At 38.0% G+C, this 20,617-nt stretch overlaps 1 protein-coding gene across 2 annotated transcripts in view; it reads left to right on the top strand.

The window, feature by feature from the left end:
* The window catches only part of dock8 (dedicator of cytokinesis 8), a 103,424-nt gene that overhangs the window by 56,944 nt on the left and 25,863 nt on the right, over positions 1–20,617 (top strand). Inside the window, exons 20-33 of one of the 2 annotated variants that reach the window (XM_002935601.5) lie at positions 563–797; positions 1,657–1,821; positions 3,027–3,190; positions 4,155–4,250; positions 5,657–5,752; positions 6,112–6,261; positions 8,369–8,482; positions 10,482–10,634; positions 12,500–12,639; positions 14,541–14,710; positions 15,943–16,076; positions 16,887–17,069; positions 17,446–17,575; positions 19,993–20,080. In XM_002935601.5, coding sequence (XP_002935647.2) covers positions 563–797; positions 1,657–1,821; positions 3,027–3,190; positions 4,155–4,250; positions 5,657–5,752; positions 6,112–6,261; positions 8,369–8,482; positions 10,482–10,634; positions 12,500–12,639; positions 14,541–14,710; positions 15,943–16,076; positions 16,887–17,069; positions 17,446–17,575; positions 19,993–20,080 — 2,018 coding nt within the window. The remainder of the gene's footprint in view (positions 1–562; positions 798–1,656; positions 1,822–3,026; positions 3,191–4,154; positions 4,251–5,656; positions 5,753–6,111; positions 6,262–8,368; positions 8,483–10,481; positions 10,635–12,499; positions 12,640–14,540; positions 14,711–15,942; positions 16,077–16,886; positions 17,070–17,445; positions 17,576–19,992; positions 20,081–20,617) is intronic. The other variant, XM_012952557.3, reaches the window with a different exon arrangement.

The raw sequence follows: 20,617 nt of genomic DNA, 5'->3' as shown, positions 1-20,617 counted from the left end.
ACAGTACAACCCAATACCATTTTTCATCTGGCCACCTGAAAATCAAGGACCCAGTTGATTGAAAGCTGAATGATTTTTGCTGTCTTGGATATTCCTGGGAATATAGATGATCACTGTTGATCACTGTTGATGCCATATTTAGTAGTGTGTTGCTGTAAGCCTGTTACAAGCTAAAACCTATAGTAATAAATGAGTAACAGTGAAAGTCATTTACAATCTATGTAAGGAATTGCCTTTGCTTATTTTCCTATAAAGAACATCACTGACCTTAAGACGTGCCTAAGCTGCTATTTTTCCAAAAATCTATGAGTGGAGATGGCTATGTGGGTCCGTGGTGTAAGCTAATATTATTTTGGACATGGCCAGTGATGTCATATCATGGCCAGTGGTTTTTAAAATAGCTAACACCAGACATAGAAGTAAAGGCAACAACCAGTAAAGACAATTATAAAAAAATCTAGCCTCAGTGATCCCATGTACTAAGCACAATTCAGCATTAAGACTACTTCATGTTTCATATTGTTAGTCATTGGCAATTAGGTCTGTTGCTATTTGTTTGCAGGACAACCACCTAGAGAAGTTCCTCACTCTTTGCCATGCTCTTGAAGGTCCAGTGACATTTCCCATAAGAGTGCTAGACCAGAAAATTACAGAATCATCTCTGGAACATGAACTAAAGCTCAGCGTTGTCTGTTTAAGCTCTTCCAGACTAGAGCCTCTGGTGCTTTTTCTTCATCTTGTACTGGATAAACTTTTTCATCTTACTGTGCAGCCAATGGTTATTGGAAGTCAGACAGGTACAGCTATAACTTTTGCATTGATATCTACAAAGTACCATACTTGATTATTTCTGAAGTAATTTTTCGAAAGCTGTCTGAGACAAATCAACCAATGAATTAGAGTGACCATTCAAAGTCAGCAAGAGATCCATCAGACAGGTTTAAAAATCCAGTCGGGACAAGGGCCGCATTGGTTTGCTGATGCAGTCCTACCACCGACAGTCTGCATTACTTTGTGATCGTGGTCTGATTGTTTGGCCCTCAGGTCAAACAAACAGATCAGCCTGATATTACCCAGCTTAATGTGGGCATATATGGGAAAGATCCATTTGTTTGGCTGCCTAACCAAATGAGTGGATCTATAGATATATGGCCACTTAAGCTTTCTCACTGTAAAATCAGAAAAAACTAACTTCTGATGTAAAATAACTGTCCACAATAATGTATTACAAGCAGCTGTAATAGTGTGAGCATAAATTACCTCACACTGTACATATTCAGAATCTTATGTGATAGCTGCTTGTATTCTGGATAAAATGTCATAACTTTATTTACATTTATAGCATGTTATAGATTTGCCTATCCTGAACAGCTGTTCAGCTAGTCTTTATTTTTTATTGTTTATGCAATTAAAATTATTGATATTCTTTTTTTGCCTCTTCCTGACTTGCAAACTGCTGCCTGTTTGCTAGGCTAATTTAGCAACCAGATAACATTTTCAATTCCAACCTTGACTGCTCTGCAACAAAAAATGTAAATCATTAAAAAACAACAACAAAAAAAGAAGGCTAATCTCAGTTTTAAGATGGACAACTTCCTTTAGCTGTTTTTCTCCTCTCCTCATCTTTTAAATTAAATATTATTTATTCTTTTGCAGCCAACTTTTCTCAGTATGCTTTTGAATCAGTGGTGTCTATAGTGAACAGCCTTCACAATAGTAAAGACTTAAGCAAAGATCAGCATGGCAGAAACTGCTTATTGGCCTCTTATGTATATTATGTATTCCGTCTTCCCGAGGTTCAGAGAGACACGATCATAGCAGGTAGGAGGCTCTTGTTGGGAAAGGAGATTTTATACTATTACTATATATATTGAGATATACAGCATCTAATTACCTTATTCAAGTATCAGTGTTGTTCCCCTTTCAATGTTTTAGTTTTTAGATTTTAAAAATGTTTTAAAAAATGACACTGCAGTTTTTTAATGTCCTTTGAACAACAGGTAAAAATAATATTCACTAGAAATGTTTGAAATCTGTGCTTATATATTTTTAAAATAAATTTGCTGTTTTCCTCTCTAGCGTTAAAGAGACAGCATAACCCCTTTTCTGAGAACCAGTTCCATGAATAGGGCTTGTGCTGATCATACTTTTTTTTGTTTTAATTAAAGAAACGTATATGTTGTTTGTAGTACAGGCCCGGACTGGCAGTCTTTGTATTCTTGAAAATGCCAGAGGAACTGCTGTAAGATGCTATAGACAGTCACTTTTTAGTGGGCTGGTGGGGGCTGTTTAGTTCTCTGTGTACTTGAAATGCAGTACGGGTGTGGAATTCATTATCCAGAAACCCATTATCCAGAAAGTTCCGAATTATGGAAAGTCCGTCTCCCATAGACTCCATTATAAGCAAATAATTCTTTTTTTTTTTTTTTTTTTTTTTTTTTAAATGATTGCTTTTTTCTATGTAATTATAAAACAGTACCTTGTACTTGATCCCAACTAAGATATAATGAATCCTTATTGGAGGCAAAACAGTCCTATTGGGTTTATTCAATATTTAAATTATTTTTTGGCAGACTTAAGGTATGGAGATCCAAATTATGGAAAAATCCCTTATCCTGAAAACCCCAGGTCCCAAGCATTCTGGATAACAGGTCCCATACCTGTACACAAATAAACCATGGATTTATGGTTTGTCTGCAACCAGAGAAACTGCTTTGGCCTAAGTGCAGACGCATGGAGCAGATTTCAGCATTTCAGTACTGAAATCCACACCATGTGTCTGCATCCAACACAGTCTCAGAGTATAGACACACCATATAGCAGATTGGAGCGGAGGGGCAGTTTGCTTATATGCAGGCTGTGGCAGTCGTTAGTTTCTTTCATTGAAAGAGACAGATGACATAAAAATGATCTACTAGTCAGATATTTTCGGTCCCACCTAATTAGAATGCATAAAAGCACAAAGGAACCTGCTAAACACTTTACACTGCATTTATCTAAAAAGTTTCTCCATTGTATGTGTGTAGCTGGAAATCTGCCAGAGATGCGCTACTATACAGTAGGACGTACATCTGCTGCATCCGTTGGGTCAAAACTAATGCAGTCACGTTCACTGAGCTCCAGTAATCCTGATATCACTGGCAATCAGAACAATGCAGATGAAGAAGTCAAAAACATTATGTCCTCTAAGGTAAGCCAGTACAAGCTGAACAATTTTTTTGCTGTGATCTCTGAAAGATTGATTTTCTTGTTTATTTATTTTCCTCCCCTTTTTAATTATCTTCTGCTTGTAGATAGTAGTATAGTGTATAGTAGTCCAAAATAATGCAAAAGAAAGATGCAATATACACCCCATTTTTTTAACTTGAAAAAAAAAGATTAACAAAAAAAAAAATTTGTAAAAATATTTTCTACTTATGACCCATGCAAGCTTTTGAGAATGGTAGTGTAACAATGTATGATTGTATGATGTCAAACACTTTTTTTGTAAAATGATACTAACACAAAAAAAATACTTTTTAAAAATATGAATCTACATTAAAAGTTAACTATAGGTTGTGTTGATCATTTTTGATAGGGCTGGTTCTGTAAGTTATTGTTACTTGAAGTTCCTAACTTTGACTATTTTCCCAACTTGACTGTCCCTTCTCAGCCTGTCAGTTATAGCTTCTAATGCCAACTGACTAATGCTGCACAAATATGGCAGCCCTCCTTATAAAGAAACATCGGGGGATCAAATAGGTAATGTAAAATAATTAGGAAGTACTTTTTTGGCAAAATTATAAAGATTATACAAAAACCAGGTAGCATTCATTGGTCACTTGATTAAAAGCAAATATCTTATCAGTTGCTATGGGTTACTGCTCCTCAGTAAAGTAAGTGTCTTTTATTACATATGGGGGAAAGAGTTTTAAAGTAACAAGCTTGTCCTATTCAGTAACTTGTACCAAGCAATTTTTTGCAAACTGCACTAGAGTAGAAAAACTCTTATCTGGTGGCTGGGGGTTAGGACTAGAATAACATGATCCTACATAATCCGCTTTATCCTAAGATTTACTAAATTAACCATGTCCATAAACACCTGGCCATATAGGTCACAGAATAAAAGGTGTATGAAATTATTGTTCTAGTCGCCTTGTGGTCATTTGCTCCAGGTTACAGGTCGCAACTTCAATCGTATGTCCCATTTTATTGAAGACAGTAATGATATGCAGCATGTCATTGCGTGCACAAGGACATCTATAATAAAGGTACTCTACATCTTTCTCCTTCTGAACCTAACCCCTAAGAATTGCCCTCTCACAAATAACTGCTTTGTCATTACTGCATATCAATGACAAGACTAAAACAAACCAACAGTAAACCAGAAAGTGATTTTTTTCAGGCTGGCATGTCAGATCTCTTGACCACTCCATGTTGTATGAACTACAACACTTGTTACAGCCAGTGGTGTTAAAGGTGGGGGTGGGTGTCCTGAGATTGACATGCCTGCTGAACAGCCTAATACTGTAACATAAACTGCTTTTCTTTACTAGCTAATGTGTCCATTATTATACTTACTGTTACTAATATTTTTTCTAATTCTAAAGTATGAAATTTAATTAATATTTGTGGTTTGCTGGAGAAATTTCTGTGTCTGCACACATTTTTTGAAATGCCAAGTGTTTTGTGTTGGTTACTGTATGGTAAGTGCAGTAGCTACAATAAGTGAAAGTATGGTGTACATAAGAAATGTAACTTACATAGATCCACACAACCATCGATTTTTAATTTGAAACTCTATTCAAATTTCTTTTAAAAAACTGCTGCAACTTTTCCAAGATTTACTATGCATCTGCATTCTAAAGTCCGAATTCGCCAATTCACCAATTATTAAACTTGCCAAGTTCATGTAGAAGTCAATGGCAGAGGTCCCTTCCCTCTCCTTGAAGTTCTTCCTTTTGTCGTGAAAAAAATCACGGTTTCTTTCGAATTGTCGCAGCGACAATTTGATAAAGTCTGGATTTTCACAGCAACAAATTGACTTTTCTCGCAGCGGATTTTCCTTACAACTTTTTTTAGTACATATTAGACATTCTAATGTCTAATATGTACTAAAAAAAGTTTAGTCAAATTTGAAAATTAAGAAATTAGAAATTATGGAGTTTTAGTAAATCTGCCCCCCATATGTGTGATATATATATAGAGTTATTTGTGTATTTTATCTTGCTTTGCCATTAATTGCATTGGGATCGAGCATCATTATAACCTGCCAGGTTATCAAAATATGGGCCAGGCAGCAAGCCTATATGGATGTAGCTGCTTATAAAGGAATTTGAAAAGGCAACTTTTTAAAAACTCAAAATGTTTTAGGTATTGAATTTGTAAATGTATAGCACAAGATACGAAAATGATGGATAAACACCTTCTGCACCCACAAGTCTTGCGAATATAGGTATTATATTACCTATATTAACTTTTATTTGTATAGCACCAACATTTTTGTGAGTGAGTTTTTTTATTATTCCTCTTAGATATCGTGCAGTTAATAGATATTTTTATTTGTTTATACTATATATAGTATTTATGTTATATATTTTCATTCCTTTTTACAATTTGTTTTATTACAATGTTCTAGTTTATGTATATGTAGCCTAATCATTTTGTGTCTTCATAGCACTTTCATGAAGAAATGGCCCTTCAAATGGTTGTCAGCACTGGAATGGTTAGAGAAAGTGTCTTCAAGTATGCTTGGTTCTTCTTTGAACTGCTGGTAAGAGCTGGGGAAGAACAGCGTAGTTACTCTTTTGTTAGAAGGCAAATATTCCCTAAAAAAGACAGGGCTAACAAATTTTTTTTTAAAACTGTACTGATAATGTTCCTGCTTACGTGTGCTTAGTAGGGTTATCACCTCTCTGGTTTTGACCTGGACAGCCTGGTATGTGCAGTGTAATACCTATGCAGGGTGCTTAGTACATGCCAATACCTATGCTGGCATAATTTCAGCATAATTGTCATGTAATGGCTAGAAAATAAATATTCTATTAAATTATTAAGTAATAGATGTTATACTTCTTATTTTGTATTTTTTTCATAGTTACAGCCTTTCAATTATTCTCTTTTGTTCTGTAGGTAAAGAGCATGGCCCTATATGTTCACAGTGTTGACAAACAGGATGTCCCCAGGAGAAGTCGCTTCTCAGACCGGTTTAAAGATGACATAAGCACCATTGTAAATGTTGTCACTTCTGAGATTGGATCTCTCTTAAGTAAACCTCAAAAAGTATGTCACACAATGCAAACAACAGACCATATGAATTTAATAACACAATATTGGGTAGGATATCGACCTAAAAAGTATATATTTTATTTTTTGCTAGTTACCCTTTTTTTTTTTTTTTTTATATGATAATCAGCATAGGCCTTTGTAAATTAATTTAGTTTTGTTTGGCAAAAAATGGATTTTGAAAAGGTTACAATGATTTTCCCTGTTTGGCAGGGGGACTGTATCTGAAGATTTTGGCAGGAAAAAATGAGTCATGTTTTGCTTTGCTAGATGTGTACAAGTCAAATTTGGATTATACCTTTAACATATTTTACACTTTAGTTTACATATAGCAGTCTTAAAGTAGAAGGTAAGGTAGGACTATATTTTGGCCAAATATTAGCAATTTTGTTTTCTTTTATGTTGACTTCAAATTAAATGCTTGAGAAATTAAATGTCATTATAGTATAGATAAGAGATCTGTTACCTGTAAACTTGTTTTCTAGGAAGATCCAAAATATGGCAATGTCTATTCCTATACTCTATTTACACAAAAAAATTGATTTTTGAATCATTACCTTCTTCTTATAAATAATAAGCAGTGCCATATATTTTATGTTACCTAAGATAGAATAAATGTATAATGAAATCAAAACAGTCCCACTGTACTTTATTAGGCATTAGACATGGCTCCACATTACAGATATGGATCACTCAAGATCTGTTATCCAAAGGTTGATGGCACATGGGATGTATTGTCAGCCACACTAAATCTTCTCCAGTGCAGGCGACAAAACATCCAAAAATACTTTTGAACTAAAGGCAATGTGAACCTCTGCTAATAAAATATTTGAATTGCATTACCATGCCAAAATGCAGAAGGCTATTTCATGTGATTATGCAGTTGAAATGTATGACCAGCAGTGATTCACATTGCCTTCAATACAAAAGTATTTTTGGACATTATTGACCACTCTGAAGTAGATTTAGCGCAGCCACCAACAATACATTGCGCGTGTCTTCATCCTAAATTCATGGGACATGGGTGTTTGTAAATAAGGGTTTAAAGGACAAGGAAAGGTTAATATAAATTAAAGTTAATTCTAAAGGCATTCTTTTTAAGTACTTTCTGCATATCTAAATTCCCAGACCCCTGCTTGCTTCTCTGAGATATGGTGCTGGCAGCCTACAGCAGTGTGAAGACTACAGTGACATCACTGAAATCTCTCTCTCCCTCCTGTAGGCTGCCAGCGGCAGCCTTCCTATTCTCTGAGCATGTGTGTAACTTGATCCTGTCTCCTGTTCTGAGCTACACATGCCCACCAGCCAATCAGAAGCAGATCTGCCATGGGGGGGGAGGGAATGAAACACATGTGCAGTATGAAACAAGGAGGGAAAGGAAGGGAGAATACCTTTTTAAAGATGGCTGCCTGTTCAAGAAAACAGATAGAAAATCGGAAGTAAGTGTGACTGAGTAAATATTTGATTAGGTGAGCCAAAAGTGTGGCGTGGGCAGTATGCTTTTTAAATTTTGACTTGCATTCTCCTTTAAGTCCCATAAATTTAGCATAATAGGTCTCATACCACTACAATTTAACCATAGACATTTTATTGCTAATAATACATTTGTGATTAGATAGATGCTGTTAAAGGAAAAAGAAAGTCAAAGTCACTTGGGGGTGCCAAAATGTTAGGCACCCCCAAGTGACTTTGACCACCTACCTTTTACCCAGGGCTGGTGCCCCTGTGAAGAGGGAACAGCACCAGCCCGGGGTAGCTGCCGGCGCTTCCTTCTTCCGATTCGCTGCGCGCCCATGCGCAGTAGAGTGAAAAGCCGAACTTAAACATTAAAGTCGGCTTTTCACTCTACCGCGCATGCGCCCACCGCTGTCATTCCGGGAACGGAAGCCGGAAGAAGGAAGCGATCCGCTCCAGGTGCCCCGGGCTGGTGCTGTTTTCTCCTAACAGGGGCACCAGCCCGGGGTACGAGGTAAGCGGTTAAAGTCACTTGGGGGTGCCTAACATTTTGGCACCCCCAAGTGATTTTACATTTCGTTTCCCTTTAAGATCCAGAATATATCAACAGATCCACTTTGTTTATCGTTTTATTTTCATATTCTTTTAGGAGTCGGAACAAGCTGAGAAAATCAACATAAGTCTAGCATTTTTCTTATATGATTTACTATCTCTGATGGACAGAGGTTTTGTTTTTAACCTAATCAAGCACTACTGTAATCAGGTAAAATTATTGCGGTGGTTGTTTTTTTAATTTACTATAAATATATTTTGAATTTGTATAATATTTTTGTTATTAATTTGCCCTTCATATGGTTAAAAAACATATGCATCACAGAACTATTGCAGTATTTAAAAATCATGCCGTTTTCAAACATAGTGTTAATAATAATAATAACTTTTTAAAAATTGTTTCTTGTTAGAGAATATAGGGAGCTTACATGCATACTGATAATTGTCTTTAAAATGATAAAGAAAATAAACAAATGGGCTAAGAAACTGGACCTTGTAGCTCTTTGGCGGTTTCCAAACTTTCAAATGCTGTATGTTTGACTGTCATTTCCATATTTATTGTACAATCTCCAGTACAATTGTGCTATGCTTTATAATTTACAGACTAACCTATTTGCACTGTCAGTTATTATCAATGCTACTCAATGTTATTTATATTTCAGATCTTGTGAAACTTGTGTATTATACATGTACCCCCCCCCCACTTTAAAATATAATGAAAGAAGTTACCACAATAGGAGTTCCATGAAGTGTGGCCTTGTGTAATTATATGATCACAGAACTTTTTTTGTTCTGCTATACTTGTAATGATAGGTGGTACAATATTTAATGTACTGTATATCTATACTTCATAATGGCAAATGATGGCAGTGCTTCCTCAAGAGGTCCTATCACCCTAAGAAATAACCTCAAATTTATTTCTTTTATGTTAGTTTAGCAAAAATAACTTTACTCACACTATATAAATAATATAAATCTTGTTTCCTTCAGTTTTGGAATTGCTCAATCACAGCACTTAGGCAATTGCCATTTTTGTAGACACTGCTAGTAAGGCAAGCTTTTTATCATGCTAAAATCTTGTTTATTGGATTGAATGGAGGACCAGATGCCATTGCCCACGCACTGGCTACAGAATTAGATGGTGAGGAAGGATGGGAAAAAGTAAGAAGTGCAGTGACATCTTGGAAGTGCTGAATGGAAAGTTAAAGTTATTTTCTGCCCCACGTCTATGGCTAAGGCATAGAGGCGGGGAATCGATATATGACTGACAGCTGGGATTTTTAAATGCCTTTATAATGGGTATAGATGTGTTAATTAAAAAAATAATTTGGGTTTCATGTTTCATTTTATTATTTTTATTATTTTATTATACTTTTACGAACAATGACAAACAGGGAGATTTGTTGCTCATGGTAAAAATGTGCTACTGTGCTACCGTGGGTGACAAATCTCCTGAAAATGCCATCCTTTTTTCTAACATTTGAATCGCCGCAAGTAAAACAAGAAATTGAAGCCAGTTTAATTTTGGCTCTTCCTGTCAATGTCTGGTCCTGCCATTTAGAGGAGAAACTTTTTGGTGAAAACTAATTACAAGCCCACTCAGAAGCCCCTGATAATGAGCTACTTAAAGGCTGCAGCTTAGGACAATGGTACACAGTAAGTTTTATCTTCTGTGGTTTAACAAATCTCCTGAAAATGTTTTGCCATTACCTAATGTTGCTGTTGCAAGTAAAATGTATTACTCGCTGCTATCTGGTTTAATCATGGTAAAATGCGAAGAGAGGCAAATTCTCTGAATTAAACCAGATCTCCTCAGATAATATATTTTTTCTTGCAGCAATTGCAGTGGTAGGCAATGGCACTTCAGGAGATTTGTCACCTGAGGTAGTGCAGATTTAAGCATGGGCGACAAATCTAACCATGTCTCAGTTGCCTTAGGGAAGAGAGTGGCTTGTTTGTTCAAAGGAGGATAAAAAGATATACTATAGGAGAGGAAGAAAGTTCAGTAAAAATAAAAACATTTTCATTCAGTGCCTTATAATGTCAAAATTCATAAAATATGGATATATATATATATATATATATATATATATATATATATATATATATATAAAAGTTATAATGTTCGTTTAATATTCTGGCTTATGTACTTTTATTCCTTTTTTTTATTCCTATAATCTCTTAAAATTGTATAAACTGTTCTTTTCCAGCTGACCTCTAAGCTGAATTCTTTCCCAACCTTGATTTCTATGAGACTGGAGTTCCTGAGGATCCTTTGTAGCCATGAGCATTATCTCAATCTAAACCTCTTCTTTGTAACTTCCTCCACGCCTGCTTCTCCATGCCCTTCTATCTCTTCAGAGGTATGTGGCAATGGGCTAAATAATGGGATGCACTGAAGCAATACTTGTTCGACATATTTGGTGAAAGACTCAATTCTCAAAAATAATTTTTGAATACCAAGCTGAATACAAACCCTAATTTGCATATTTACATTTGAGAACATGTAACAAAACATAAAAACCATATGTGAGTAAAAAATGGTTCCGTGACAATTAGGCATTACATAAGGTTCAGCAAGATGCAAAGGATTCTGGCAGAAAATGGAATTTTGGATTTGTATATCTAGCTAGTGAATTTAAGAGGAATCTAAACCCCAACAATTGAATAAGTGTGATCTCATTTAGAGTGGTCCTCTGAGTACTTTTGCAGTTTACAACGCACATTAATTTTCTATTTCGTGGGCTTTTGCGATATTAGAAGAACAGGTATAGGACCTCTTTTCCAGAATGCTTGGGACCTGGGGCTTTCCAAATAAGGGAGGTTTCCTTAATTTGGATCTTCATATCTTAAGTCTATTAAAAAGTCATTTAAACATCATTTAAACACAATAGGATTGTTTTGCCTCCAATAAGGATTTATTATATCTTAGTTGGGATCAAGTAAGAGGCACTGTTTTATTAATACAGAGAAAAAGGAAATAATTTTGAAAAATGTTAATTATTTCCTTATAATGGAGTCTATGGGAGATGGAATTTCTGTAAGTAGTAACTTTCTGGATAATGGCTTTCCGGATAATGGATCCTTTACCTGTATTAGAAAGTTTTATACTGCTAGGCAGACTCTTAGCTCAACAGTTTTTAGATGGCCAAGAGCAGGTATCCCCAACCTTTTGTTTTACTCGTGAGCCACACTTAGATGTAAAAAGGTTTGGTGAGCCACACAGGCATGAAAAGCCAAATAAGGACTGTAATTGGCTATTTGGTAGCCCCTTGTGGACTGCTAGCCTTCAGGAGGCTCTGCTTGGAGAAAAACTGTGTCTCTATGCCAGAAATGTAAAAATGGGCACTGGGAGCAACATGTTGCTCACGAGCTACTGGTTGGGGATCACTGGCCCAGAGTGTCAGTGACTGTAACTGTCTATGCGCTCTGTATGCACTTACTGTATGGAAGAAGTGGTGATGGAGCATTTTATCTCCATCTGACCTCCAGTAAGCAAACATTCTTAGGGCAAGGACACACAAAGCATATGACCCACTTCTCTCTGCCTGCATTTTGCACCAATTGGAGCGGAGATCAGCCCGAAAAAAGCAAAAGCATGCATTCTTAGGTCTGATCTCTGCTCCACTCCATGTAGCTGCAATCACTGCAAATATATATTATTTGTTGCTCATGGTAGCACAGATTTTGCCTCAGGCGACAAATCTCCCCTTCTGCCATCACCCTAAAGGGAACACTGTAAATTGAAAGATTTGTAGCTATGCATGGGTGACTGCATTTTTGTTGAAATGTGGTTAGCTTAAAATTAGAAAAGCCTTGGTTATTGCGATTCTAAAACTTTGTTACAGGTATGGGATCCCCTATCCGGAAACCCATTATCCAGAAAGCTCAGAATTACCGAAAGCCCGTCTCCCATAGACTCCATTTTAATCAAATAATTCAGAATTTTAAAACTGATTTCCCTTTTCTCTGTAATAATAAAACAGTACCTTGTACTTTATCCTAACTAAGGTATAATTACAAAACAATCCTATTGGGTTTAATTAATGTTTTATCGATTTTTTAGTAGACTTAAGGTATGGAGATCCAAATTACCGAAAAACCCCTTATCCGGAATACCCTTGGTCCCATGCATTCTGGATAATGGGTCCTATACCTGTATTACATTTCTAGAAATGGTTTGCTGGAGGTAAATATTATTACTTTTTTTAAACCCCATCTCTTGCAGAACTCCAGCTCCTGCTCCAGTTTTCAGGATCAGAAAATTGCAAGCATGTTTGACCTCTCACCAGATTACCGGCAAAAGCATTTTCTAACTGGGCTTCTGTTTACAGAGTTGGATGCTGCCCTGGACTCTGAGATGGAAGGGTAAATAAATTGTATTGGAAGAAGGGTAATAGCATATGGGGGTTTTGTCCAGTGGAAAACAGTGGTGGGCAATAGCCGTCTTCAAATATTTTATAGCTGACACACACAGATTGATGACAGGGGCCAGCGGGGTAAAATACTTGCTTGACAGATGGAGAGGGGCATTTTGACTGTGGTTATTCTCCAGAGGGGCAGTAGTGGTGAAACAGAATTTATGTTGCCTATAGGCCATAACACTAAATAGGTGCAGTTTACAATACAGGGGATGGTATAGAGGTACAAGATTAGAATGCATGGAACATGGGGTTTTCTGGATAAGGGATGTTTCCCTAATTTGGATTTCAATTATCTTAAAGGAACAGTTCAGTGTAAAAATGAAACTGGGTAAAATAAAAAATATTTCTAATATAGTTAGTTAAAAATGTAATCTACAAAGGCTGGAGTGGACAGATGTCTAACATAATAGTCAGAACTCTACTTCCTGCTTTCAGCTTTCTAACTAGTCAGTAAAGGGAGGGGGCACATGGGACATAATTGTTCAGTTAGTTTGTGAGCATGCAGATCAGATTCAAAAGCAAAATAACTGAACAGTTATGTCCCATATGGCCCCCTCCTCAAGTTACTAATTGGTTACTGACTGCTAACAGCTTATATAGCTGTAAAGGAGGAAGTAGTGTTCTGGCTATTATGTTAGACATCTGCCCGCTCCAGACTTTTATAGATTATTTAGGTAACTAACTATATTGAAAACATGTTTCAATTTTGCGCAGTCTATCTAGTTTACCCAGCTTTATTTTTACACTGACCTTTTCCTTTAAGTCTGCTAAAAATCAAGATAACATTAAATAAACATGATAGGATTTTTTTGCCACCAATAGCGGCAATGCAGCTTATTTTTCATAAAGTACGTGGAACTGTACTTTGTTTAAAATAATTTTAAAAAATGTAAATAATTTGTTTAAAATGGACTTTATGGATGATGGCCTGTAATTTAGAGCTTTCTGGATAATGGGTTATACTTATGTGAAGGGGATGGGGTTGTGTTTGGGGGGGGTGGGATGGGGTGGGGTGGGGGGTTATATTTATGTGAAGGGGATGGGGGGGTGTGTGGTGGGGTGGGGGGGGTGTGCGGATGGGGGGGTGTTTGGGGTGGGGTGGGGTGGGGGGGGTGTGTGCGGATGGGGGGGTGTTTGGGGTGGGGTGGGGGGGGTGTGCGGATGGGGGGGTGTTTGGGGTGGGGGGGTGCGTGCGGATGGGGGGGTGGGGGGGGTGCGTGCGGATGGGGGGGTGTTTGGGGTGGGGTGGGGGGGTGCGTGCGGATGGGGGGGTGGGGGGGCTGCGTGCGGATGGGGGGGTGTTTGGGGTGGCAGGGGGGGTGCGGGTGGCGGGTGTTTGGGGTGGTCACCTAATCATGCATGGGGAAAAAAAAATACCGTCAAATACCGTGATACCGATATAATAATAATAATACCGTGATATAAATTTTTGTTCATACCGCCCAGCACTATTTGTAATGTAATCAGATTCACATTATCTGGCTGCAACAAAATCCAGTTCCTTGGGCATCAGAACCGATTCAGTCCTGTAGCATCAGCTTCCATGTGTTGATGTTTTTTAAAGAGCCCTAAGCTTAACTTTAAAAAAAAAAAAAAAAAAAAACAGGTCCTAAGCATTCCAGACAACAAATCCTGCCTGTATATACAGGTGGGATTTGCCCTTATAACAAATCAAAAGCTATATAGTTATATGTGAAACATATTTTGTAAAAAACATTTAGGCGCATTATGTGTGATAGTTCCTGTGATCATAGGTCATGGTTGTACAATGCAAGTAACTACAGGCCCTGGAAGAAAACTTGTTGAAGGAGCCAAGCCCTGGAAGTAATGTGTATCTTTTTTCAGAATTGGCAAGGTTCAAAGGAAAGCTATAGGTGCAATTTACAACCTGCTGAGTTCACATGACCTGGACCCACGCTGCCAAAGAATAGAGACAAAACAAAAAATTGCTGATCTTTACCTGCCTTTGGTCAGTACCATTTTAGATGCACTTCCTCAACTACATGATTTTTCAGGTAAATAAAGTCTCTTTTGCATAATGTTCTGATCTTTTTGTTGGTATATTACAAATAAATTGTACTGTCTAATACATTAGATAGCTTCAAGAAAGGGTTGGATGGTTTCTAAGCAAATGAGGAAATACAGGGTTATGGAAGATAGTTTATAGTACAAGTTGGTCCAGGGACTGGTCTGATTGCCATCTTGGCATCAGGAAGGATTTTTTTCCCGCTCTGGAGAGACTTTCTTTTGGATCAGCTAGCAGTTAGGCAGATTGTATAGGCATAAAAGGTTGAATGTGATGGACATGTGTCTTTTCTGTAAACCTAACTTACTATGTTACCATTTAATTTATAACTAGGGCCCTAAATATAAATATGGCTTGATAATTGGCGTCAGGAAGGATTTTTTTCCCGTTCTGTGCCAGATTGGAGAGGCTTTCTTTTGGATCAGCTAGCAGTTAGGCAGATTGTATAGGCATAAAAGGTTGAACGTGATGGACATGTGTCTTTTCTGTAAACCTAACTTACTATGTTACCATTTAATTTATAACTAGGGCCCTAAATATAAATATGGCTTGATAATTTAACACCACAGAAGAGAGAGTAAATATGGTTACACAGAGTCTAACTATTTAGCTGCCTGTTGTTTCAGAATTTACATTAAAGGAGAAGGAAAGGCACCCCCAAGTGACTTTAACCGCTTACCTTGTACCCTGGGCTGGTGCCCCTGTTCGGAGAAAACAGCACCAGCCCGGGGTACCTGTAGCGGAGCGCTTCCTCCTTCCGTTTCCTAAAATGCCAGCGGTCAGCGCATGCGCAGTAGAGTGAAAAGCCGACTTTTCTGTTAAAGTTCAGCTTTTCACTCTTTTCGCGCACGGAACCAGGAAGGAGGAAGCGATCGCAGCTACCCCGGGCTGGTGCTGTTCTCTCCGAGTAAATATGTAACCAGAGTAAATATGGTTACGCAGAGTCTTACTATTTAGCTGCCTGTTGTTTCAGAATTTACATTAAGGGTTAAAGCAAGCTGATAGTTGTATTCCAGCAATATCAGGGATGGGTTTTTTAAAGCAAAACCTATAGCAAAACTTAGCTTTCCAGGACAGTAGCCCAATAATGTAAGAGCATCTTATACATCTGGCCCCCTTTCCAGCTCTGAATTCTCTATTAAGTTAAAAAGCTAGGGGTTATAAATAGGAGAGTTCTATGGATTGATTTTGTCTCCTTTAACTTATACATTTGTGTTTTAGCTGTAGACACACGAAGTGGAAAAGCCAGAACCTCAGATGAAGAGTCAGAAACTCCAAGCACAATTAACCCAAGTGTAGCAATGGCTGTTGCTGGAAACCAATTCAACATAAAAACATCTACCATATCTTCTGTGGTAAGAATATCCTTTGTGCATTGACATTTGCCAAGTATCCACAGACAGAGGTAAATTTTGTGGATTAAGAAGAAACCAAACCTGCAGAGCAGAAAAAAAACCCAAGCATTATAAAAATGAGAACAGCAGATGGAGCTCTATACATGCTCTACCTATGCATGCTCTAACTTTTTTGCTAGTTTTGTTTGCAGTCTGCTCCAAGTCAGGCAGGCACTTTGTCTACATATAGCTTGCATGTTTTGATGCATGCACTGTGTAGAGATTAAACACACAGTATGCCTGTATATTATAAATTCATTTTACAACCTTGTTTTTGTAAATGTGGGTGACTTAACCCACTCCAGCCTGTATGCAGTTGTGTGCCATCATTTTTTGTGGTTCAGTGAGAAATACATTCAACTTGGTGGTACAAAGAGGCCTTGAATATAACTGAAGCCCCAAAGTCCATTGCACCGGGGAAACATTATGTATAAAGTGCCCCCTAAGCACCCTGGTACAAGTGAAGATAGTCTTGTACTTCAGTTTATGTTCCTGAAACAGGTATTTTAGGTAGACTCATGTAAATATCTTAGCCTGGGGGTTATTTAGGCAAAGGGCTAACTAATCATCTATAAAGGTAAAGATATGAGCATGCAGGTAGGCAGCACAGATGAAGGCATTACTCTGCTAAATTTACTGGACCAACAATGATAAAACAGTGTTGAAAAACTGTTTGCTGTTTTCTTCATATTTATAATATGTTTCTGTATAGAAGAATCTGCAGTAGATGAAAACAAGTAATAATATATTATACCTTTGACTAATCTTTAGCCAGTTAAAGTGTACTCAACCCTAAGCCCTGAATCCAGCAGAATCCTGCTAACATGCTTCCTTTGGATCATGAAGAATGCTGAGCAGAATGTGATTCAGAAGTGGATCACCTATATGCCTATTCTGCAGCTAAACAGAATTCTGGATCTGCTCTACATGTGCGTTTCCTGCTTTGAATACAAAGTAAGTTATTCCACCTGACCAAAACGCACTCAGGTACCCAAGATAAACCTCTTTAAAATTAAAAATTGTATTAACCCAATACTTAATATGAGATCCAAGGTTGGTAGGAGGTCAGCAATTACTACCTGGATACAAAAATAAGTATACTAGTACTGCTTTAGCCAATGATACAGAACAAATTATACAATGATTAGTAATTTAGTTAAATTATGTAAAAGAGCTTCATTCGCAACTAGTTTATGTCACACAGACACCAAAAATTAAATATGACGTTAGCAATAAAGAGAAGGGTAATCCTTTTTGTTGTACCCGTATAGCACCTTTCAGTCTATCCCTGGGCATTACTGTTCTATAATATTGTCTCTTGTTTGTCTAGGGAAGGCAATCTTCAGACAAAGTCAGCACCTTGGTGCTTCAGAAATCAAGAGATGTTAAGGCACGCCTGGAAGAAGCATTGCTTAGGGGTGAAGGCGCCAGGGGTGAAATGATGAGACGCTGGAAGACAGGTACTGTATAGTTCCTTTACTGATAAATCTAAAAGAAATACATTCCTAAGGAAGCTTTTCATATGAATAAACACATTCATTTGGCACATGTATGTATGTATATCTTTATTTATAAAGCGCTACTTATGTACGCAGCGCTGTACAGTAGAATACATTAATACAAACAGGGGGTTAAAGATAATGGATAAATACAAAGTACACCAATAAATACAAATAAATACAAGGTACAGTTGCAATAAGAGTCAGAAACACAAGATGAAGGAGGTCCCTGCCCCCTAGAGCTTACAATCTATATAGGAGGGTTAACTAACAGCCACAAATGGGCAAATGTAAGTGCTGTAGGTCACAGTGGGTGACATTACAGTATAAGTGCCAGTTTCCAGATCAGGTGCTGGGTGAGTGCTCCAAAAGGTAGTCTTTAAGTTTAGTTTTAAAAAGACTGAGGGAGGATTCTCTCCGGAGGAAATCGGGGGGGGCATTCCAAATGTAAGGGGCAGCAAGGCAGAAAGGTTTAAGGCGGGAAACAGCAGTAGTAGTTGGAGGCGCAACCAAACGGTTGCTCCGCGAGGAACGAAGGAGTCGGCCAGGAACGTACGGAGACACAAGGGAAGAGATGTAGTGAGGAGCAGAGGAATGGAGGGCTTTGAAGGTTAAGAGAAGGAGTTTGTAAACTATTCTTTGTTTAATAGGGAGCCACGATAAGGCCTTTAGCAGGGGAAGGGCCTGAACTCTCCTGGATGAGAGGAGGAGAATTCTGGCAGCAGTGTTTAATATAGACTGTAGGGGGGAAAGATGGGAGTTAGGGAGGCCGGTTAACAGCAGGTTACAATAGTCAAGTCGAGATAGGATGAGGGCATGCATGAGTAGCCTAGCTGTTACAGGAGAAAGAAAGGGACGGATTTTGGCAATATTGCGTAAGAAAAAGTGACAGGTTTTGACAGTGGTGTTAGTATGGTCAGAGAAGGAGAGACTGGAGTCAAAGATCACCCCCAAACAACGCATGGAATTGACAGGGTTGATGAGGGTGCCTTCAATAAAGATAGAAAAGGGGGGAGTAGGACCAGGCTTAGGTGGAAAGATCATTAGTTCAGTTTTTGTTAGGTTGAGTTTGAGGTGGCGTTGGTTCATCCAGTTAGAGATAGCCAGGAGGCAGTTAGAGATTTGAGTCTCAGTTTCAACTGTTAACGAAGGGGTCGAAAAGTAAATTTGGGTGTCATCAGCATACAGATGATATTTAAAGCCAAATGAACGGATAAGATCTCCCAAAGACAGCGTGTAAAGGGAGAACAACAACGGCCCAAGTACAGAGCCTTGGGGTACCCCCACATTAAGAGGAACTGGAGATGAGATTTTGTTAGCAAGATGAGATTTTGTTAGCACATACATAATGTATGCTCCCAACATATCTTACAATCACAACTAATCTTTGTAACATAAATGTATGTGTTTGTAAAACAGATGCATTAATGATGCAATGATTCACTTTTGCAGAATAATGTTTAATAAAAGATTTAGCTGCATACTGAATAAATCAAAACAGGCTTTGACAGGTTAGATTGTATACAGTTGATTAAAGAGAAAATATACCCCCTTCCAGCTCCTTTTGACATGAGGACATGAGCTCATTCTGTTGGCCTTATGTAGAAAAAATGCGTAAACACTGTTTGAACTTTCAGATATAAATTTAAAAGTGTTTTTGTTTTACATAAACATACATAATTTCACACACTGAAGGACACCCACCTAAGATCCCTTGTGCTGAAAGTGTAATGCAACCCCTTCCCTCACTTTCCCCTTTCCCTCACTGTTCCATTGTAATACCATTGTGGGTGGCGCACAGATTCTCTGGAAAGCAAAGGGACTTCAAGTCCTAAAAATCCATCACTTCACAATGGAACAAGATAAGGGTTGCATTAAGCTGGCCATACACGCACCGATACTATCGTACGAAACCTTGTTTCGTACAATATTCGGTGCGTGTATGGCATGTCGGTGAGTCGACCGATATCGCAGGAAGCTGCTGATATCGGCCGACTCGCCGATCGTACCAGTTAAAAGATTTTGATCGGGCACCATAGAAGGCACCTGACCAAAATCTGCAGTCAGGGCTGAATCGGCAGAAGGAGGTAGAAATCCTATTGTTTATACCTCCTTATCTGCTGTTTCAGCCCTGACGGTGTGTCGCGGATCTGACGATGTTTCATGCGACCGACGGTCGCACGAAACATCGTCAGATCGCCACGTGTGCCCACCTTAACTGTGAGACTCCTAGCTAACTTTTTTGGCTTATTTTCAAAAGAATACTGCCCCCTAAAATTAGCACTATGGCCTGCATTTATGGAATCACAGTTCTCTGTGAATATCATTTTAAAATCAATATTCTGTGTTGTAAGTGATTTGATCTCTGCCTTTTGTAGGGAATGAAAGATTTGCTGGACTGAATGAAAATTTACGGTGGAGAAAAGAACAGACACAGTGGCGTCAAGCTAATGAGAGGTTAAATATGTGAGTATTTTTAACTGTGTGCAGTGCAGTGCTTAGTACTTTGTGGGTTTCTGTGAAATGTGGAAAAGCTGTAAAAGAACATTTGTAGTTGGCATGGCATCACTTTTAGAGCAGCAATGTGCTCAGCATTAGAATGCTAGTCAGTTGTGGCTACTGACTCAACCTGCCAGGGGAACCCTGGAATTACTGCCACCTTCAGGATTCTGTTGCATCAATGCATGCATGCAAATCATCAGGAGGCTGCAAGTACATTGAAATGCAAGAAGCATGTCTGAGCGCAAGCAGCTTTTATGCATGCCATCGATACACCAATTTTCCATTTGCATTTTTGCCAGCATTCATAGATGAGCCCTTGTATGTTTGACATGTTTACTCCCAATCTTCTGCACTTAATGCACTAAAGTAAACATTAACAAATTAAGTGTTCTTGTTTGCTTATTCAGTCAGAATTCACATAAAGGTGCTGTAGTGAGAAAAAGATGTAAAATAATATTTTAATGTTAAAACTGTTTAATAAAGATCTTTCTTAATTTAATA

The sequence above is a fragment of the Xenopus tropicalis genome, chromosome 1 (assembly GCF_000004195.4).
Source record: "Xenopus tropicalis strain Nigerian chromosome 1, UCB_Xtro_10.0, whole genome shotgun sequence".
NCBI classification, from domain to species: domain Eukaryota; kingdom Metazoa; phylum Chordata; class Amphibia; order Anura; family Pipidae; genus Xenopus; species Xenopus tropicalis.
The sequence above is the reverse complement of the archived record's forward strand: the minus strand, read 5'-3'. Positions and strand labels throughout refer to the sequence as shown.